Source organism: Mastigoproctus giganteus, chromosome 1 (genome assembly GCF_048544385.1).
Source record: "Mastigoproctus giganteus isolate SK-2022 chromosome 1, ASM4854438v1, whole genome shotgun sequence".
In the NCBI taxonomy this organism is placed as follows: domain Eukaryota; kingdom Metazoa; phylum Arthropoda; class Arachnida; order Uropygi; family Thelyphonidae; genus Mastigoproctus; species Mastigoproctus giganteus.
The window spans coordinates 242520891-242542130 of NC_143575.1; the positions used below are offsets into that span (position 1 = coordinate 242520891).

The 21240-nt window shown below is 38.6% G+C and overlaps 1 protein-coding gene across 5 annotated transcripts in view; it reads right to left on the bottom strand.

Moving 5' to 3' along the window:
- Nucleotides 1–21240, bottom strand: part of LOC150091709 (fibronectin type-III domain-containing protein 3A-like) — a 489490-nt gene that overhangs the window by 296137 nt on the left and 172113 nt on the right. For all 5 annotated transcript variants that reach the window (XM_090376531.1, XM_090376557.1, XM_090376540.1 and 2 more), the window contains one exon: nucleotides 13323–13489. In XM_090376531.1, the coding sequence (XP_090232657.1) occupies nucleotides 13323–13489 (167 nt within the window). The remainder of the gene's footprint in view (nucleotides 1–13322; nucleotides 13490–21240) is intronic.

The window sequence follows — 21240 nt, forward strand, 5'->3', positions numbered from 1 at the left end:
CCTTGCACAGATTGTTCATTTACTTACAAGGATACCGGACAATCCTAATCATACAGCCAATACGCTTGATCTTTTTCTCACTAACAACCCTTCTAAGTACACTGTCGAAGTGAGAGGTCCTTTAGGCACTTCAGATCACAACTTGGTGATTGTCTCTTCTCCAATGGAACCTTTATGTCATGGCTATTCCCAACCTCTTGTTGTTTAGCATTACAAGAATGCAAAATGGGATGACCTGCGAGACTTCTTTTCTTCTTTTCCTCGGTCGGATTACTGTTTCAAAACTTCTGATGTCAATGTTTGCTCAGATCGTGTCAATGAAATTATTCTTACAGGAATGGAATCCTTAACCCACACTCCACTTTAAAATCTCGTCCTTTATCTAAACCTTGGTTTTCCAATAAATGTGCTAAGGCTGTTCAATAGAAGAATGTTGCATATCGTAATTGGCTTGTTTCTAATTGTTTGGTTTCATTTTGTGCCAACACCAAAGCTCACAACAATTGTAAAGCAGTTATTAATAAGTCCAAACTAGAGTTTGAACAGGCTAACAGTAGAAAACTTGCTTCCTGCCCTAATGGTAGCCGAGCATTCTGGTCTCTTGCCAAAGCTATTGGATGCAACTTTTGCCCATCTCTGCTCCCACCTCTGTCCAAACCAGATGGTTCCATTGTTACTTCAGCCAAGGATAAAGCTGACTTGCTAGCATCCCATTTTTCTTCCAGCTCATGTATTAATGATCTTGGTAAAACACCTCCCACCATTCCCAACATGCTCCATTCAATGCCTCCTGTGGTCTTCCGTCAAAAGGATGTCAGAAGGATTTTGACGAATCTCGATGCTAAGAAAGCTCCAGGTCCCGATGGTATTTCTCCACTTGTTCTCAAAACCGGTGCTCCTGAACTTACTCCTATTGTTTGCTGCCTTTTTTTTCACTTTCTTATTCCAAAGGTGTTTTTCCCTCTGCTTGGAAATTTGCTCATATCCAACCAGTTCCTAAAAAGGGTGACAAATCCCTCCCATCCAATTATCGTCCCATTGCAATTACTTCTACCCTTTCTAAAGTAATGGAGAAATCAATTAACCGCCAACTCTTAAACTACCTAGAAACCTTCCGTCTGATCAACAATCGCCAGTATGGATTCCATCAGTGTCGATCCACTGGTGATATTCTGGCTTATGTTACTCATTTCTGGACTAATTCAATGGAAAGGTTCGGTGAAACACAAGTAGTTGCTCTTGATATCTCAAAGGCTTTCGATCCTGTTTGGCATAAAGGCTTTCTAAACAAGCTTCCATCTTATGGTTTGCCAACTGTTTTTAGTAATTGGTTATCCAGTTTTCTCTCTGATCGCTCACTGAGGGTGCCGGTAGATGGCTCTCTGTCTTCTAACTTCTCCACCAATGCCGGTGACCCCCAAGGTTCAGTTCTTTCCCCCACTTTTTTCCTCTTGTATATTAATGATCTTCTTCCATTGACTGGAAATCCTATCCATAGTTTTGCCAATGGTAGCACATTGCATTCCACTTTCCATTTTGAGAAACTTTGTCCTGCTCAATCAGCTTCAACTTCCCGAAAATCTGCTACCAATTCCTTAAATGCCGATCTTCAGGTAATTCTCCAGTGGGGCAAAGACAACTTAGTTGATTTCAACCCTTCTAAAACTCAGTCTTGTCTTATATCTCGCAAAAAGGACTCTTCTGCTCCTATGCTTATCTTTAGTGACACTCTGATTTCTAGGCAAATTGAAATATCTCTTTTGGGGATTACCCTGACTTCTAATCTTTCTTGGCACAAACACATTACAAATATTGCTTCTTCTGCATCTAAAAAACTTGGTTTTCTCTTTCGCTCTCGGCGTTACTTTTCTTCCAAACAGCTGCTCACTCTGTATAAATCGCAAATCCGCCCCGCCATGGAATATTGTTCCCACATCTGGGGTGGTGCTCCTAAAACCTCTCTCAGGCTTCTTGATTCCATTCAGAAGAGGGCAGTTAGGTTAATTAATGACTCATCTCTAACAGAGTCTCTCCACTCGCTGTCTCATAGACGTACTGTTTCTGCTGCATTCCTTTTCTACAGATACTTCCATGGATACTTCCACATGCCGCCACCAGTCAACGTCCATTTACTGTCCAACTTCAAACTCACAGAACCAACTTTTCATCTTCCTCGTTTATTCATTCAACTGCTGTTTTCTGGAACAACATAACCTAACCTACCTTCATACGTATTTCCTGAAAATTTAAAAAAAAAAATGTAAGCACAGTAACTTTTATGAAGTTGTCTTTTAATCCCTCAATAACTGTTTAATTTGCTGACAAAAAAACTGAAGTTCACATTGTCACATTATATGTCATTATATAGCTCACATTATATGTCATTGGAAAACAAAAGTTTTGTTTCCCAATGACGTATAAATTTATTAAGTTTTGTAATGTGAAAAGCAAAAATGCTTACACAAACAGCAGTTAAAGACATTTTTTACCATTTACAAACTGTATTTGTAAAGCATAAGATAGATAACTATTGTCATATATTTTGAGTTTGACCATATTTGTCTCAATCATTTATATCCTCTCTAACTTCACAATTACTCAGAAACAGTGGGTAATATTAAGCAACAAACTAAGTTATGCAAATAAACTATTTGTACAAGCAGAATATGTTTTAATTGACTGACACTTCAAAATTACCAATCCTTTCTGGTCATTTCAAAAATAAAATAAAAATAATTACTGCAGCCTCTAACTAGCAACACATATGCCACTACCAGATTGCCATGTGCAATATGTATGCTTGGGAGAAATGGATCACAGCATACACATTATTATTAAAAATAAATTCCCTTCTTTATGGGTTTTTTTGTTATTATTACTGTTGGTCAAGGAACTCTCACTATCCTACAGATGTTCAGGCCCACAGCTTTCTGGAGCTCCGTATAAGTGTTCTCTAGAATGCCTATTGCAGCTAGGTCCTTACAGAGGCTCTTTGGCACCATGTCGGTGGTTGACACAGTGATTGGGACAATCGTTACTTGTTCCATACACCACATACATTTTGACTTCCTGTCTTAGGTCTGAGTACTTCCTGATCATTTCCTTGTATATTTTCTGGAGGTTGCTGGTGTTGGGCACCATGATTAGGTAGGTGTCAATGAGGGTTATATCTGGTCTGTTGTGAGGGATCATCTTGTCCGTTTTTATGGCACAGTCCCAACTAGATGTTTCTATTATGGCCTCAGGCTCATACTTGTAATATGGTAAACTTTCTTTGATCAGCTACTATTTTTGCATAGCTTCTGATGTGTTATCCTGGGCACCTAGTTGTGTCTGGGAGTGTACTCCATCTGGGTGATCACCCTGCATCCTGTGGTGACGTGCTTGATTGTTTCTGGAGCCAGATGGCATCGGCAACATGTGTCATCTGTTACTCTGTGGTCCTTGTGAGGTATTTCCTGCAGTTCCTGGTGTTGATTGGATGGCTTGCATGAATACTTCAACCTCAAGGAAGAGCTTTCCTTTCATAAGCCAAGTGTTGGAAGCTATCTTATCTATGTAGTCTTGATGGAAGTCATTGTAGTGTCAGCCACAGAGTCTTCTTTGCCCATCTTCTGTCTTTGTTTTTTCTGTTTGCGAGAGTATAGTCTCCTTGTTGAAGTTGAGTGTTGTGTGCCTTTGGCTATCTTTCTAAGAAAGATAGCCAAAAGTAGGTTGGTGCTGTGTTTTCCTGGATGTAATCCCACAGGTTCTTAATTGCCGCCTTCTCTTGTTCAATAAGGTCAATAAATCCCTTCCATCCTTTTCAGTTATGTTTCAGCTATATTCAGTCTCTCGATGGCTGACTTTGGGTAGTACTGCAGCTCTCTTTGTATCATTATCCTGGTCGATCTCCTCCAGCTTGGAGTTGGTCCAATCCATGACCCCAATGGAGTACGTTAGCCCTGACACTGCACAAGTGTTTATGGCTATGACCATATTCTCACTATTCAGCTTTGATTTTAGCAAGCTTCTCAGTCTCTGATGGTATTTCTCAGTCAGGCAGGCCTTGATCTCCTTGTGTTCTAACTGGTGGGCCTGCATCATCCTCAGATATATGCATGTCTGTTCCTCTGTCATGGCTTCAATCTCTTCATCGGTCTTCAGCTAGTAGTTTGTCCAACTAGATGTCCTTGATGTAATCCATGGATCTTGCATTTTTCTAGGACAAAATGCATCCTGATATCAGTGCTGAACTTTTCAATGATCCAGAGTAGCTGTTGGAGTTGATTCTCAGTTTCAGCATAGTTTAATGTCATCCGTGTACATCAGTTGAGAGAGAGTGTACAGGTTCTTCCTGCCTTCTTTTAGGGTATATCTGTACTTACTGTTATTGAGCATGCTAGACAGCGATTTGCTAGACAGAACCACAGTGGGCTCAGGGCATCTCTCTGGAATCTCTTCTGATGGGTATCGGTCTGGTAGTGATGTTCTTGACCTTGATGGTGGTCCTCCATTTTGCCATGGTTGCTTCTGGGAAGTGTGTCAGGTTGACTTTGTAGATGTTCAGCATCTCTATCAGCCAGCTATGGAGCACGGAGCCGAAGGCCTTGTGGTAGTTGAAGTAGGCCATACACAGGTTGCAGTGTTTTTTGTAGGCTTGCTCCATAACTGTAGCATCAATGGTCAATTGATCCTTGCATCTTTTGCTAATCTGCTTACATCCCTTTTGCTGCTCTGCATGATGTTCAGATTCTCCAAGTTGTCTGATATCTTCTTAGTTATGCAGCTGTCAGGATCTTGTACAATTGTTTGGAGACAGGTGATTCGTCTTTACTTTGCCCAGTTTGTGCTGTCTCTATCCCAATTTCCCATTTCCTATAGCCTTCTGGTAGGTGATTCCTTAAGTCAGAGACTGTGGGAGTGTGAGGGTGCCTCATTATCTGAGGAACTGCTCTGCTATGTGCCTGTGTGTGCAGCTGAACTTCTAGTACCAGTAGTTGTGGATGTTACCTATTCCTGCAGTTCACAAGTTGTGGGACTACCTGATTGACTGCTGTACTTCTTCCTCCTGAATCTCCCATTCTGTCATCTCTTGTATGTTCTTGGTTTTCTTTCTTTTGAGCTCTATCCAGGGGACAAGACTGTTATGGCAAACTTCACCACTCCATAGGTTCCCCCCCCCCCAGAACTCCTTGAGATCCTTCTAGTTGGGGAGTTGTTGCTGTTGTTGTTGTTGTTGTTTGGGGTTTAATGGCGCAAGAGCAACTTCGGCTATATTGCACCTGTTCAAGTTTTGTTATTTCCTGTTATATTGTTACTGATTTAACACATTAGATATGATTAGTTAAGTTTATTAAGCTGAGGTATGATAAGAGTTCACTGACGTTTGATTTTTCTCCCATAATGAGTTCAAGGCTTAATGGCTCATTTGAATGCGATTTGAAAGCTGATTGGCGGGCAATTTGGTATCGTGGACATTCTATGATGATGTGCTTCACTGTTAGTGTGGTCAGACACTGAGGGCATTGTGGAGGATCGTCTTTCATTAGGAGGTAAGAGTGTGTTAAATATGTGTGTCCGATGCGAAGCCGGGCGAGGATAACCTCTTCATGTCTGTTTGACCGAAAACTTGATTTCCAGGATTTCTGCTGTTGTTTGATTTGGTATAATTTATTGTTTGTTTGAGATTTCCAGATCTGCGTCCATATATTTTCAGAGGCTTTTCGATTGATGTTTTTAAAGTCATTGAGCGGTATTTTATGCAAGTGAGAATTTTTGTTAGATGGATGTTTTGCAGCATCATCCGCACGTTCATTGCCGAGTATTCCAGAATGTCCAGGAATCCAAGTGAATCTGACTCTTTGTTTGTTTTCCCTAAGGTGCTAAGGTGATAAGGAGGAAAGAATTTTTCTTACATACGGATGAGATGGATGATCTTCTGTCTGTAAAGCATATATTGCACTTAATGAGTCTGTGAAAATGATACTTTTTACGAGGGAAGTTTTGGCAATGTGATCTAGGGCGAGACTTATTGCAAACAATTCAGCACTAAAGATACTGCACTCTATTGGAAGAGACTGTGTTTTAGTCTCTTTGTTTGGCAATACAACAGCAGCACCAACGTGTGTGGCCGTCTTGGATTCATCAGTATACAAATGAGAATAGTCAGAGAATTGCGTTACATAAGAGGAATGGAGCTGTTTTATATGTTGACTTGGGATATTGCTCTGTTTCCATTTTATGAGGAACATGTCACAGTCAACTGAACTGATTTTCCACGGTGGAAGGGCTAAGGGGGTATCTTGGTAGATTTTATCCATACTTAAGTTCAATTGTGAGAGTATTTCTTTTAGTCGGATACCTGCAGGTTTGCATATATTAGGTTTGTTCGTATATAAATTTTCCCATTTCGGTTTATACAGATATTGCCATGTTGGATGTCCAGGAAGGCTTTGAACTTTCGCAGCATAGTTCATAAGAAGAACTTGTCTACGAAGACTGAGTGGGAGTTTATGGATCTCTGTGTATAGGCTATACACAGGTGAGGTACGGAAGGCTCCTGAAATAACACGTAATGCATTGTGATGAATTGGATCTAACCAGTTTAACACACTTTTCCTAGCTGAGGAGTAAATGAGAGAACCATAATCTAATTTAGATCTTATCATTGCACGATAAACATGCAAAAGTGAATATCGATCAGCTCCCCATGTCATGGCTGATACAGCTCGTAGAATGTTTAATTTCTTTAAGCACATTGTATGTAGATATTTTATGTGTTCTAGGAAATTTAATTTTCGATCCATGATTAGTCCTAGTAGCTGGATACTCTGTTTCAGTGGAATTTGTTGATTGCTTATCCTTAGTTCTGGATCAGGATGCATCTTTCGTTTTCTGCAGAAGTGTATTGCAGCTGTCTTTTGTACTGAGATTCGATATCCATTATAGATGGACCAGGATTCTATTTTGTTAATAGCACATTGGAGCTGCCTCTCGATTGTCCGCATATTCTGTGAGTGACATGATATTGTGAGGTCGTCGTCATATAAGTAGGTTTCAATTGTTGCTGGAATAACTTCTGTTACTGGGTTTATTTTGATAGTGAAAAGGGTTGCACTGAGGACTGAGCCTTGGGGGACCCCCTGTTCTTGATTGTATATTAGAGACAGGATATGATGGTAGCGGACTTGAAAAGTTCTTTTAGTCATGAAATTCTGAAGGAACTTCGGTAGATGGACTCGAAGACCTAATTTGTGCAATTCATGAAGGATACCATATCTCCACGTAGTATCGAACGCCTTTTCAATATCAAGGCATATCATTACAAGGTGTTCGTTTCGGAGAAAGGCATTGCGAATATTTGATTCAGCTTTTGTCATTATGTCTATTGTTGATCTATTTTTCTGAAAACCATATTGACTAGGACTAAGGAGGTTATGGAAGTCAAGAAACCATGTTAACCGATCGTTCACCATTTTTTCTAAAATTTTACCTAGACAGCTAGTGAGCGTGATGGGACGATAATTATATGGATTTGAATGGTCCTTCCCAGGTTTTGGAAAGGCCAGTACAAACGAATGTCGCCAAGAGTCTGGATATGTATCCTCAAGGTATATCCTATTATATAGCAGTAACAGCATGTATAAAGAATTTTTATGGAGGTGTTTGATCATTTGATAATGGATTCCATCCGGACCTGCTGCACTTTCTTTAGATTTAGCTAGGGCTTTATGCAATTCATTTATAGTGAAGGATTGATTGTATGAAATCTCATGAGCTGCATGAAAATTAATTTTGTATTTTTCCATTTGAGCTTTATATGTTTGAAAGATTGGTCTGTATGACGTTGTTGCTGACAATTCCTCAAATGTTTCTCCTAGTAGATTTGCAATTTTTTCTGGTTCAGTTATGTCATGACCTTTCCAGCTTATGATCGGTTTAGGGACGGTTGTATATTTGCCTGAAATTTGTCGAATTTTATTCCATATTATTCTGCTGTCCGTATTTCTATTAATTTTGTTTGCAAAAGATATGCAAGATTCTTTCTGAGATTTCCGGCGTATATAGCATGCTTTTGCTCTGGCTTTCTTATATTTTATGAGATTAGTGGTGGTGGGATACTTTCTGAATTGATTCCAAGCCTTATTTTTTTCTTTCTTTGCTTCCAAGCATTCTTCATTCCACCACTGCTTGTAATGTTTATGAGACTGGTGAGCTGTCTTTGGTATTGCAATGTTTGCTGCAGAAATTATTTGATTTGTGATATGAGTAACAGCATTATTGATATCAGTATGTCTTATGATTTTCTCATCTAAAGAAGCAGCATATTGGTATTTTTCCCAGTTTGCTTTGCAAAATTTCCATTTTATACCTCTTATAGGTTGCTGTACATCATTTGCTAGTAGGTGACAAACAACTGGGTAATGATCACTGCTATAGGGATCATCGGAAACAGACCAGTCAAGGAGAGGAAAGAGAGCTGGGGAACAGATGGTGAGATCAATTGCAGAGGTAGTCCCTGTTGGTAAGTGGACATGGGTGTGAGTACCTGTGTTTAAGAGTGTTAGGTTCCTATTATTTATAAGTTTTTCAATCATCTGTCCTCTTTTGTCTGTACAAAGTGATCCCCAGATGATATGATGCCTGTTAAGGTCCCCCCATCAAACAAAAAGGAGATGGTAATTGTTCAATTAAATCCTCAAATTCTTGCAGTGTATACGCATGATTAGGTGGAAGGTAGAGAGAAATCATAGTCAAGGTAATTCCAGTCACGATGCGTACTGCGACTGCTTCAAGGGATGTTTGTAGCTGAATATGCTTGGATGGAACATTAGAGTCAACAAGAATGGCGACTCCTCCATGACCTGTATTGGTTTTTCGGTCTTGCCTATATAGATTGTAGTTCTTGATTGAAATACTTATGTGCGGAGTTAGGTTTGTTTCTTGCAAACAGATACTTGCAGGAGCATATACGGAAATTAGATCTTTGATATCGCTTAGATTACTTCGAAAGCCACGACAATTCCATTGTAGAAGTGTACACATTATTTGGGTTTAGTACTTGATTCAGATGACTTACGATGAGCTGCTTGTTTTAATCGATCTGTTTTGATTTTTTCTTTTCTGGGGAAGCTTGGTCGGCCACCACTGTCCATGTCATCATTTGCGTAAAGTTCCAGAACTGGTTCATCTTCTTTCTCTTTTTCATCAATATCCATAGTGTCAGTATTTTTTTGTGTGTTTTCTACAGGTTTGGTGGAATTTGTACTGCTTGTTGGTGTTGGATCTTCAGCATCTGGTGAGATTACAATGGGTGTATTAATTGCCTGGTCAACTTTTTGTTTTGTTTGTAAAAGAAGATTACGTGCCCAATCTGCTATTGAGATGTTAGGTGGGACTGTGATGTCAGTCTGTATTGCAATTACCTTTGTTTTCTGCACTGTAGTTGCTGCTGTTGCTGCTGCATATGATCTCACTGCTGGAAATAGTGGTATCTACTTTTTGGCTTCTTGATATGTAATCTTATGTTCAGTTTTATATTTTTGAACTTGCTTTTCTCTTTTCCATATATTACAGTCTCTAGAATAGGCAGGGTGGTCTCCTTTGCAGTTTGGGCAGCGAGGAGACTGTGTATTGCATTCTTTACAGGTATGTTCTTTTGAGCCACAAGTGGCACAAATAGCTTGTCCTCTGCATACTGTTTGGGAATGGCCATATTTTTGACATTTGAAGCATCTTATTGGATTGGGGATGTATGGTTTTACCTGGCAATTCAGGTATCCGGCTTTGACTGATGATGGTAGAGTTGGAGTACTGAAAGTAAGTATGATGGTGCGGGTTGGAATGAGGTTTCCATCCTTTTTAATAAGGATTCTTTTGGCATGTATGACATTCTGGTTTTGTAGCTCTTGTACGATTTCTTCTTCAGTGCTGTTTAGGAGGTCCCATTCCACGATATCCCCTTTAGATGAATTTAAAGTGGCATGTGGAGTGACTTTGATGGGAATCCCTCCAAAAGTTTTGGTTTCAAGAAGAAGCTCAGAATGTCGATGATTTGTCGATTCTATCAGAAGGTCGCCTGATTTCAAGCGGCGAACCATTTTTCGGTGGACCAGCTATATGTTCTAGACACCTTTGTATAACAAAGGGAGAAAGTTTACTAACTGGTTGGTCTGATAGGGAATGAACAATTAGAAAGAGTGGCGAGATGGTTTGGGTCACATCTTTCTTTTGTCTTTTGGCAGTAGATGGATTAGGATCATCTTGCTGCCGATTATGATCAGTTTGATCCATAATTCCAGGAGAAGTCTGGTTTGTCAAGTCCATTGTTGCTCCTTTTAGCCCTGAAAGGATGATTTTTCCTTTCAGGTTTCCAGCCCCACCACGGGGAGGCAGGAGCAGTGCCACCTAGTGACCAAGCGGCTGACGGATTAGTTTGTTAGTAAGAAAATGGATAAATATCCTAAAAAAGAAAGGTGATTTTCCTTCCTGGGTTCTACTTAAAATCTGCTAAGTGAAGAACCACTTACAATGAACTGAGAATAAGAGAGCGGCTAGAAATGAAACAGAACAAAATCACTTGGAAGGATCACTTTAGAATTCGCTTAAGAAAAAATCGCTTGGTCCCTATCGCTTGGCACTTGGGGCCGGATTTGTTGCCTTCCTTCCCCCATTGCCCAATTTCCTATAGAAGGCTCTCTACTGGTTTCATCAAATATCCTGTTGTCTGTTTTCTCTGGTCACTCTCCCTGGCAAAGTCTGTTGCTAAATACCAGGAGTTTCTGCTTGAGGGTGTCAAGGTATTCTTCGATCCTCTGATTATAGGTCTCATTATTATCGTTATTATTAAATTTTATTCATGATTTTAGCACTATGTCACATATATCAGATCCTAGGATATAAGATGTATCACATTTTAGCTCCCTTATAGTTAGATGTAGCCCTGATTTACTCAAATCAATGTATAAATGGACAATGCAGCAATTTTTTTAAAATAATTGACTTTTATATAGGACTTTCATATATATGGCCAGACTTTTATATCAGGAAGGCTTTTGATACTGTTGCACATGGAAGACTGCTGTACAAATTGAAGCAGTATGGCAATAGGGGCAAGTTGCTACAATGGACAAAGGGATGGTTGAGTGGCAGAAGACAGAATGGTAATCAAGGGACTCTGCTCTTTGTGGACTAATGTTATTAGTAGTTACCCCCAAAGTTCGGTGCTGGGCCCGTTGTTGTTTTGTATATTTATCAATGATACTGATGAAGGTATATTGGGCTTAATGTCCAAGTTTGCTGACAATACAAGGTTGGCAGGGTTGTTAATGACAGTACGTTACTGCAACAGGATCTAGTAAAGTTGGGCACACAGGCTGAGAGATGGCAACTGAAATTTAAAAATTGACAAATGCAAAGTACTACATATGGGTAGCAGTAACCCCAGAATAACGTACTAACTGTGCAGTACTTTTTGGAGAATGAAAAAGACCTGCGGGGCCTTTTTTGTGCAGTCAGATATGAAGTTTTCTGAGCAGTGCATATAGGCTGCCAGAGAAGGTCATAGGGTATTGTCAATGATATACAGGAATTTTGGTAGAAGGGATTAGAAGGTGATTATCCCTTTGTATAAGGCAATGGTCAAGTCACACCTTGAGAACTGCGTACAGGTCTGGAGGCCTCATTTTAGAAGGATGTAGAGTTGTAGAAGTACAGAGAAGGGCAACAAGATTGGTGACGGGAACAAATGGGTGCTCTTACCAAGAAAGCCTTGCAAAATGCAGCATCTGGAACTAGGCACCTGCGAGGTGATCTGATTGAGGTGTATAAGGCCTTGAATCATTTAAGCAAACTCAATGCTGATGGGATTCTTTCTCTTGCTCAAATTACGCACCTGAGGGGGCATAAATTCAAAGTGAGGAAAGACAGTTGTATTATAGAATGGATGTGTGGAAATTTGCCTTTAGCCAGAAAGTGGTTGATTGCTGGAACAAGCTTCCATCTGTTGTTGTGGAACTTGACAACTTAAATAAATTCAAGGCAGAATTACACAGACTTTTGGAGTGAATGGGTGAGTGAAATGGAAAGTTTTTTTTTGGCTGATGCTGTATAAGCTTGCTTTCTTGCATCATATGCCTCTACTAATGCTAAAATATCTCAGTAACATACCTGCATAATCAGCACAGATCAGAATAAAATTATAGTTCTATGATAAATAATGAGAATAAAAAGCATGCATGACACTAATATCTTCATTTTGAAATGGCACATATATTTTTGTATTTCTTTTTATGCACTGAATTGTTCTTATTCTTCATTGTTTACCATAGCTATGAACTCTTCAGATTTACAATGGAGAATCTGTCTCTTTTACTTGGGTTTGTTCCTTCTCCATCTCACCATTGTAATACAGTTGGTGATGAATAGTTTCTCCATCTTTTTGGAAAAACTGTCTTTCTCTGTCTTTTTCTTTTTGCAAAAAGAAGTAAAATATATTAAAACAGGAATTTTTTAAAAAAATTTGCAAATTTATGCTTATTTTCATTAGCAAACTGACTGTCGTGTATTCTACAAATAAATTAATTCAGGATAACAGTATGGTTATGATCTTACTTCACTCTATAATGAGAGATCATTTCATAGTATCTTAACAATGTCTTTCAGTAGGATGCTGAAAACAAAATTACAATGTAAAATTTCAGAAGACATACACGTAATACTTATTTGATAGCTTAAATAAATTTAAGACTGAACTAGACAAACATTTTGAGTGACCAGATGGGTGAAATGGGAAGGTTTTTTTTGGCTGATGCTGTATAAGCTTGCTTTCTTGCATCATATGCCTCAACTAATGGCCAATGGTAATTGTAAGCCATCACCAAATTTAATCTGAATTTGTCAAAAAGTTTCACGGAGCAAAGACTGATGAAGTACTAAAGGAATGCATCACGTAATGGCTTTATGTACTAAACTTTTTACATTTTGAGAAATAAAGGCAAATTTTAACCTAAACAGTAAGAAATGCTTCAGACAAGTTAAATTTTAATTTGTCTCAAGTTAAAAATATAATGAAATGAAGATATAAAACATAAATGGAAAGCTTATTAGTGGGAACAGAATTTATAGCTTAAATACATTTATTTCTGAATAATGAAATGAATTTTTTTAACATATAAAAATGAAGTAGGTAAATAATTTATGCAGGAATGCTAGATTGACTACATATTTAAAATATAAATCTGTACTAATAACTAATACCTCTGACAGAATTCTGGGAATCTGATCTACTTCTAAATTATTATTTCATTTTATTCTAAGGAATTTATACTTAATTTATATACCAGTATACAAGTTTCTTGCAGTCTTTATTTTTGTCTGAAAGGAACAATTGATATGTAAAATCTGACTCGTGCACGTCAACATCGGGGTATTTATTTTCTCCATTTTCTGATGTTAGCTGTGGTGGAATCCAATGAACTAAGGCACTTCGGGCAGTTACTGCTGTTATCTAAAAACAAAAAAAACTTAGCTGAAGATACTTATTTTGAATTACTGAAAATAAATTTTTGTAATCTTTGAAGGTGTACTCAAAACTATACCAATTCAAGAAAATACCTATAAATATAATTATGTGAATGATGTAACAGAGTAAATAATTTCTAAAACTATCAATTTCACAAACAAAGCATTATTATCACTATACCAAAGAAATAATGCATGAAATATAGTAAATTTGCCACATCACCATCTTGACTTTAAGGAAACATTTTTTTTTCAAAAATTTTCACTAATTTATTTTAATTTTAATATAAAATTTTACCATAGTTACTGATCAGACTCTCTAATTATTGACACGAAAGATGTTCAGTGACTTTTTGCAAAACTTTTTTACATAAAGACTTAACCCAGCAGTAGTATCATATTGCCCGACAGCCCCTGAGTAAAATATTGAATCCTAGTGACTCATTGGTTTGGGGATTAGCAGTTCTGTACCTTCTTAACAGTGTCTTTGGTCTTGTGTTTGTGCTGCTTGTTTTGTCCTTTTATATTGTTGTTCACTTTGTATAAGCTGAAAGGAACCTGTAGGGCCAGGCAATATTGTTTGTGTTGCATCTACATTCACACATGAGGAGTTATTCAGGGAGGGGAATGCCAGAGGTGAACTAAACTCTGGCAGTGAGCTAGATGATTTTATAATAACTGAGAGGAAAGGGGACAAGAAATTTTGAAGATAAACATAAGAAAGGCACCACGGATGGAATGGACCTATCCAGTTATATTAAAGGAGGCAGCAAAGGAAGTAAGCAAACCCTTAGCCATAATCATGAGAGCTTCCTTGGACTCAGGGGAGGTACCCATGAACTGGAGATGTGCAAATGTGACCCCAATTCAAATTCACAAAGGAGGATCACAAGTGATTATAGACCTGTTAGTTTAACTTCTGTTCCAGGGAAATTAATGAAGCACTGCAGGATCATCTAGACAAGACTTCAGTTATAACTCGGACACAGAATGGGTTTGTTAAGGCGAAAGCTTGTCTGACCAATTTGTTTTGATACTATGATGTGACCTCAGAGCCACTGAATGCAGGGAATAACTTTGATATCATATATTTGGATCTTAGAAAGGCTTTTGAATGAAAGACTGCTGCACAAATTGGAGCAGTGCTGCATTGGAGGCAAATTGCTGCTACGGATAAAAAGATGGTTGGGGGGGGGGGAGAAGACAGAGAGTGGTAATCAATGGACACTGCTCTTCATGGACTAATGTTATTAGTGGAGTTCCCCAGGGTTCAGTGTTGGGTCCACTGTTGTTTCTTGTATTGATAAATGATATTGATGATGGTATATCAGGCTTAATGTCCAAGTTTGCAGACGATACAAAGGTTGACATGGTTGTTAATGACACAAATGACAGTACACTGCTGCAACAGGATCTAGAAAAGTTCAGCAGATGGGCTGACAGGTGGCAAATGAAGTTTAACATTGACAAATGTAAAGTATACATATGGGAAGCAGTAACCCCAGAGTAATGTATCAACTCTGTGGTTGTTATTATTATTACAGTAAACCCCCGCTATTCGCGATATCTGTATTCGCGGTTTCGCGTATTCGCGATCGCTGACTTAATATAAAATGAAACCTAAAAAAATGTGAATTTTAAAGCGCTGTGAATATTTTCCACCATAAAAAAACATGGGCGTGGCTAAAATTATCTTTCCCGGTCAAAACAGTGCTCAATGGGTGTGTGTGGGGAGGGGGGGGGGGGGAGTGACAAAATCCCGAGCGTGGATGTTTCTTGCTAATCCTTGTTCAGTATGTATTATGCACTTGTCATGGAAGGTTTCTTCATTTGCTTTTAATTTATATGCTTATAAATTGAATAAATTTATAAATTGATATGGGTACAAAATTGATAAATCTACCGTTTTCAGTGTAAAACAGACTTTTTCGAGTGTTAACGGAAGAAATGACTTTATTGTGGACAAGTTCTTTCTAACCCGCAAAAAAATATGGCTACGAATAACAAGGGAAATGTGAAAAGATCAAAGGTGATAACATTAGCGAATAAAATTGAGTTATTTGATAAAATTTCTAATGGTGAAAGTGTCTCCTCAGTGGCAAAACATTATAAAATCAGTGAGTCAATGGTACGATCAATCAAGAAATCGAAAGAAAAAATCCGCTGTAGTGTACGTGAAAACGCACTAATTGCTTCAGAAATTTGCTCTGTAACTTGTGATGTTAAATTAGAAAAAATGGAAAAAACTTTAAATCTGTGGATAGAAGACCGAACTCAAAATAAAATTCTGTTAAGTTCACTCATCATTCGTGAAAAGGCAAAACTCTTTTATCAACACTTTAGCGAAACTGGTGACAGCACTGGCGAGATAAGTTTTTTAGCTACAGGCGCTGGTTTGAAAGATTTGTTTGAAATTTCTAATAAATATTACATTTAATATGAAATTGTTTCTTATTTTCATTTTGATGCTGTATGCTTGCATTTCACTATGTACTGTCTATGTACATAGTCATATTATGAAGGTACCTATAATACATACATAGACAAAATTTTAGACTAGTTTTCTTATATATTTCATACTTTAGAACGGAACCCCTTCATTACTATGGGAGCCATAACTCAGTATTCGCGTTTTCGGTATTCATGACATTTCTCAGGAACGTAACCCCCACGAATAGCGAGGGTTTACTGTATTTGGTTTTTTTTAGGAGCGTTAGCAACTAGGGCCATATTGCTCCGGGGATATGCGGTGGTCATTCCTGACCTTTCTGCATCCTCTGTATTTGGTGATCACAGGCTCGAACCCCGGTCTAATCAAGAAGCGTGTGCTACACACTGCTGTTCCTGCCCACCTGGCTACGGAGGTGCCTAACTCTGTGGTACTACACTGACAGTGGTAGAGAATGAAAAGGACCTGGGGGTAACTGTGCAGGCAGATGTAAAGTTTTCTGAGCAGTGCAGTCGGTCTTGTGGTGTCTTGTCAATGATATACAGGAATATTTCTAGCAAGAATAAGGAGGTGATTATCCTCTTGTATGAGGCGATGGTCAGGCCATACCTTGAGTACTGTATACAGGTCTGGAGGCCTCATTTTAAGAAGGATGTAGAGCTGTTGGAATGAGTACAGAGAAGGGCAACAAGATTAGTGAATGGAACATAGTGTTGCTCTTACGAAGAAAGGTTTAAGTTTTGCAGGTTACAGTGATAGGCACCTGCGAGATGATCTGATTGAGGTGTATAAAGCCTTGAATGGTTTGAGCATGCTCAATACTGATGGGACTCTTCCTCTTGCTCAGAATAATCACCTAAGAGGGCATAAATTCAAATTGAGGAAAGACAATTGTAGGATAGATGTGCGGAAGTTTGCCTTTAGCCAGCAGGTAGTTGATTGGTAGAACAGACTTCCATCTTTTGTTGTGGAAGTTGATAGCCTAAATAAATTTAAGGCTGAGCTGGACAAGTATTTGGAACGAACAGAAGGGTGAAATCGAAGCTTGCTTTTTTTTTTTTTTTTGGCTGATGCTGCATAAGCTTCCTTTCTTGCATTGTATGCCATGCTTCTACTAATGCTAATGTTACTTCACTGTGTCCGGCCAAGTACAATAAGTCATGTAGTGAAACACTGCTTTTCATCATGATGGAATGTCTTCCACTCTCAAAAAAGCTTCTCTCACTACTCACCGATATGGATATTATCAAAAAAATAAGAGGAATTCCACAGAGGCTATGGCCACGAATGAACTATCAGCTAACCCACGTGAATTTACACTCCACGAAGGTGTCAGAATGGTATCCTACTTTACCATCTATCCTTTTTACACAATATATTCCCGGTCTCCCTGACAATAGCATCACCAACAATAACTAGTTCCTTTGGGACCAGCGCATTCGACCTTGGAGATTTCCGCTGTGTTGCCTGATGCCCAGGAGTGAGCTCTGGCATTGAGTTGGGCAGTTGAGAGCTTGACGTGCCCCTCGTATTAATTTCTTCGAGGGCATCTACCCTACACCTCAAGCTCTCATAGATGCCCAGTAGAATGCTGAGTTGATGCCTAATTTCTAGACACTCTGCACCTGGCACACACACAAAGACATCCTCCTTGGCTAGATTATGTTCTGTTCCAGAGAGTTCGGCAAACATTTCACAAGTTGGCATTTTTTAGGGTGTGATGCGTTGGAGAATTGTCCCCCCTCAGTTCTCCCCCGAGTTTGCATATAAAGGAACCACTAAGTGGCAGTGTACTGATGTGGGATTTACTTAAAGATATAATTACCATCAGGGGTAAAGGAAAGGTTTTTTGCTTCCATAAAGGTGAGTACAGTGGTCACAGACAGTTTTTAAATTCTGTACAGTGGGATCAACTGACGATGTTACCAACAGTAAATTCTAAGTGGGAAGCATTCAAGGAATTAATCGTGGAAGCTACTAAAAGTTTCATACCTATTAAGAAATATTTTCAAGGTTTAGGCCTAAATGGTTATCAAATGAACTAATGAGACTCGCGACGGAGAAGAAAAATGCATGGGATGTATATAAATTATCAATCAAATCAGAAACCTATGGCAGATATAAGCTAGTCTGTAATCAGGTCACAAACGAGGTTAGGCAGGCGAAGGCAGATTACGAGAAATCTTTGTCAAAAGATGCTAAGAAAAACAGCAAGGATTTCTTTACTTATATAAACTCTAAAAGGAAGGGAATGAATCTGATTGGTCCACTTGATATCGATGGTTCGACTGTTGATGATCCTGCTCAGATAGCAAACAAACTGAATGAGTATTTTGCATCTACATTCACAAATGAGGAGTTATTAAGGTTTGAAAATGGCAGAAGGTTATCAAATTGTAGCAGGGTGCTTAATGATTTTGTAATAACTGAGAGCAAAGTGGAGGAGAAATTGTTGAAGTTAAACATAAGAAAGGCATCTGGAGGCCTCGTTTCAAGAAGGATGTAGAGCTGCTGGAACGAGTACAGAGAAGGGCAACAAGATTAGTGAATGGAACAAAGGGGTGCACTTACGAAGAAAGGCTTAAGTTTTGGAAATTACAGTGTCTGGAGACTAGGCACCGGCAAGGTGATCTGATAGATGTGTATAAAGCCTTGAATGGTTTGAGCATGCTCAATGCTGATGGGATTCTTCCTCTGGCTCGGAATAATCACCTGAGAGGGCATAAATTAAAATTGAGGAAAGACAGATGTGCGGTAATTTGCCTTTAGTCAGCGGGTAGTTGGTTGGTGGAACAGACTTCCATCCCTTGTTGTGGAAGTTGATAGCCTAAATAAATTTAAGGCTCAGCTGGACAGGTATTTCGAACGAACAGAGGGGTGAAGTGGAAGTGGGGGTTTTTTTTTTTTGGCTGATGCTGCATAAGCTTGCTTTCTTACATCATATGCCTCTACTAATGCTAATGCTAAGACAGAGGGTGGTAATTAATGGGTGCTGTTCTTCGTGGACTAATGTTATTAGTGGAGTCCCACAGGGTTCGGTGTTGGATCCTCTGTTGTTTTGTATATTTATCAATGATATTGATGAAGGTATATCAGGCTTAGTGTCGAAGTTTGCAGATGATACAAAGGTTGGCAGGGTTGTTAATGACAGTAATGGCAGTGTGCTACTGCAACAGGATCGAGATAATTTGGGCAGGTGGGCTAAGAGTGGCAACTGAAGTTTAACCTTGACAAATGCTTGTTTGTTTGTTCGTTTTGTTTTTAGGAGCATTAGCAACTAAGTCCATATTGCTCCGGGGATATGCGGTGGTCATTCCCTGACCTTTCCGTATCCTCCGTATTTGGTGGTGATGGGCTCGAACCCCGGTCTAATCAAGAAGCGTGTACTACACACTGCTGCTCCTTCCCACCTGGCTACTGAGGCACCTCTTGACAAATGCAAAGTACTGCATATGGGTATAAGTAACCCCAGAGAAACGTAACAACTGTGTGGTACTACACTTAGGGTGGTAGAAAATGAAAAAGACCTGGGAGTAATTGTGCAGTGAGATATGAAGTTTTCTGAGCAATGCAGACAGGCTGCCAGGACAGGTTGTGGGGTTTTGTCCATGATATATAGGAATTTTGCTAGCTGGGAAAAGGAGGTGATTGTCCCTCTGTATAAGGCAGTGGTCAGGCCATGCCTTGAGTACTCCGTACAGTTCTGGAGGCCTCATTTTAGGAAGAATGTAGATTTGCTTGAGCGTGTACAGAGAAAGGCAACAAGATTGGTGAGGGGAACGAAGGGATACTCTTACCAAGAGAGGCTTAAGTTCTGCAAATTGCAGTGGCTGGTGACTAGGCACCTGCGCAGTGATCTGATTGAGGTGTATAAGGCCTTGAATGGATTGAGCACGGTGAATTCTGATGGGATCCTTCCACTTGTTCAGATTACGAACCTAAGGGGGCATAAATTCAAATTAAGAAAAGACAGATGTAGAATAGATGTGCGGAAATTTGCCTTTAGCCAGCGGGTGGTTAATTGCTGGAACAAACTTCCATCTGTCGTTGTGGAAGTTGATAGGTTAAATAAATTTAAGGAGGAACTGGACAGACATTTGGAGGGAATGGTGTGATTTTTTTTTTTTTTTTGGCTGATGCTGCATAAGCTCATACACTTGCTTTCTTGCATCACATGCCACTACTACTACTACCAAAAAGAAAGCGGAACGTTATTTTTACACATAGTGTGCATTGTGGCAGTAAAAACTGATGCTTAAAAACTGAAATCACAGATCAAATTTTACAATTCTATAAAAGGAGGGAGGTTGACATAGATGAGCTGTGCTGAATTTATCAACTGAAATGCTAGTCCATAGTAATTTGTAATTCCCTAATGAATTTAGCGGGCATCAATCTGCAAGCAATATTTCTTGTAGAATGATGAAGAAGGCTATTCGTAAGAAAAATAAAAATGATTGCAATAAAGATGGGCACATAAAGCAACGTATTATTATTATTTTTGCATATCAATCATGTAGAACTTTCATGTAGTGAAGCGGCAAGAACCTTGGGTAAAAACAGAATTGAATGATTTTATGTTACTATTTCATATTTATACTATTTATATGTACAGAGGCAAAATTAATAAAAATTTATTTATTTTTTACTGAAATACATTAATTTCAAAGCATTTTTTGTAAATATTAGCTTGATTTGTTCTATTAAGGTAATTTTCAAATTTCTTCAATTTTTTTGCAAAATTTTCAATTATCATTTAAAAAATAAAATAAAATAATTAATAAACATTGCAATCTACTGTAAAATATCAAGTATTAGTACAATACAAACAATTTAAAAAAAACTAAATACTTTTTTTTCAAATATTAAAGTTAAAATTTGAGGTCTCTCATGATACGTGATATCACTAGAGTTACAAAATTGGGTGATACTAGTGCCAGATTAAGCGGTAGGTATCACTCCATTTTTTAAAACTCCACATGACATAAGAACAGTAAAAAGGTAATCTCAAAGGGAAAATTTAATTCATATTTACATGAATGGGATACGTGAACTTGTCAGTGTATAAATGAAATTCCGCAGTTGCACATTTAGAATGTGCAACTGCGGAAAATTTCATCCTAGTCCAATAAAAGGCTGTCCATTCAAATTAGATGATTTAAGATCCTTTTCCCTCTAAATCTTGCACTGATGATCTTGACAAATCTCTTGCCAAACTAATGAACGTGTGTTTCAAATGTTCCTCAAAAGGAAGAATCAGACTAACTAAATTTTCAGTGCATGTTTCA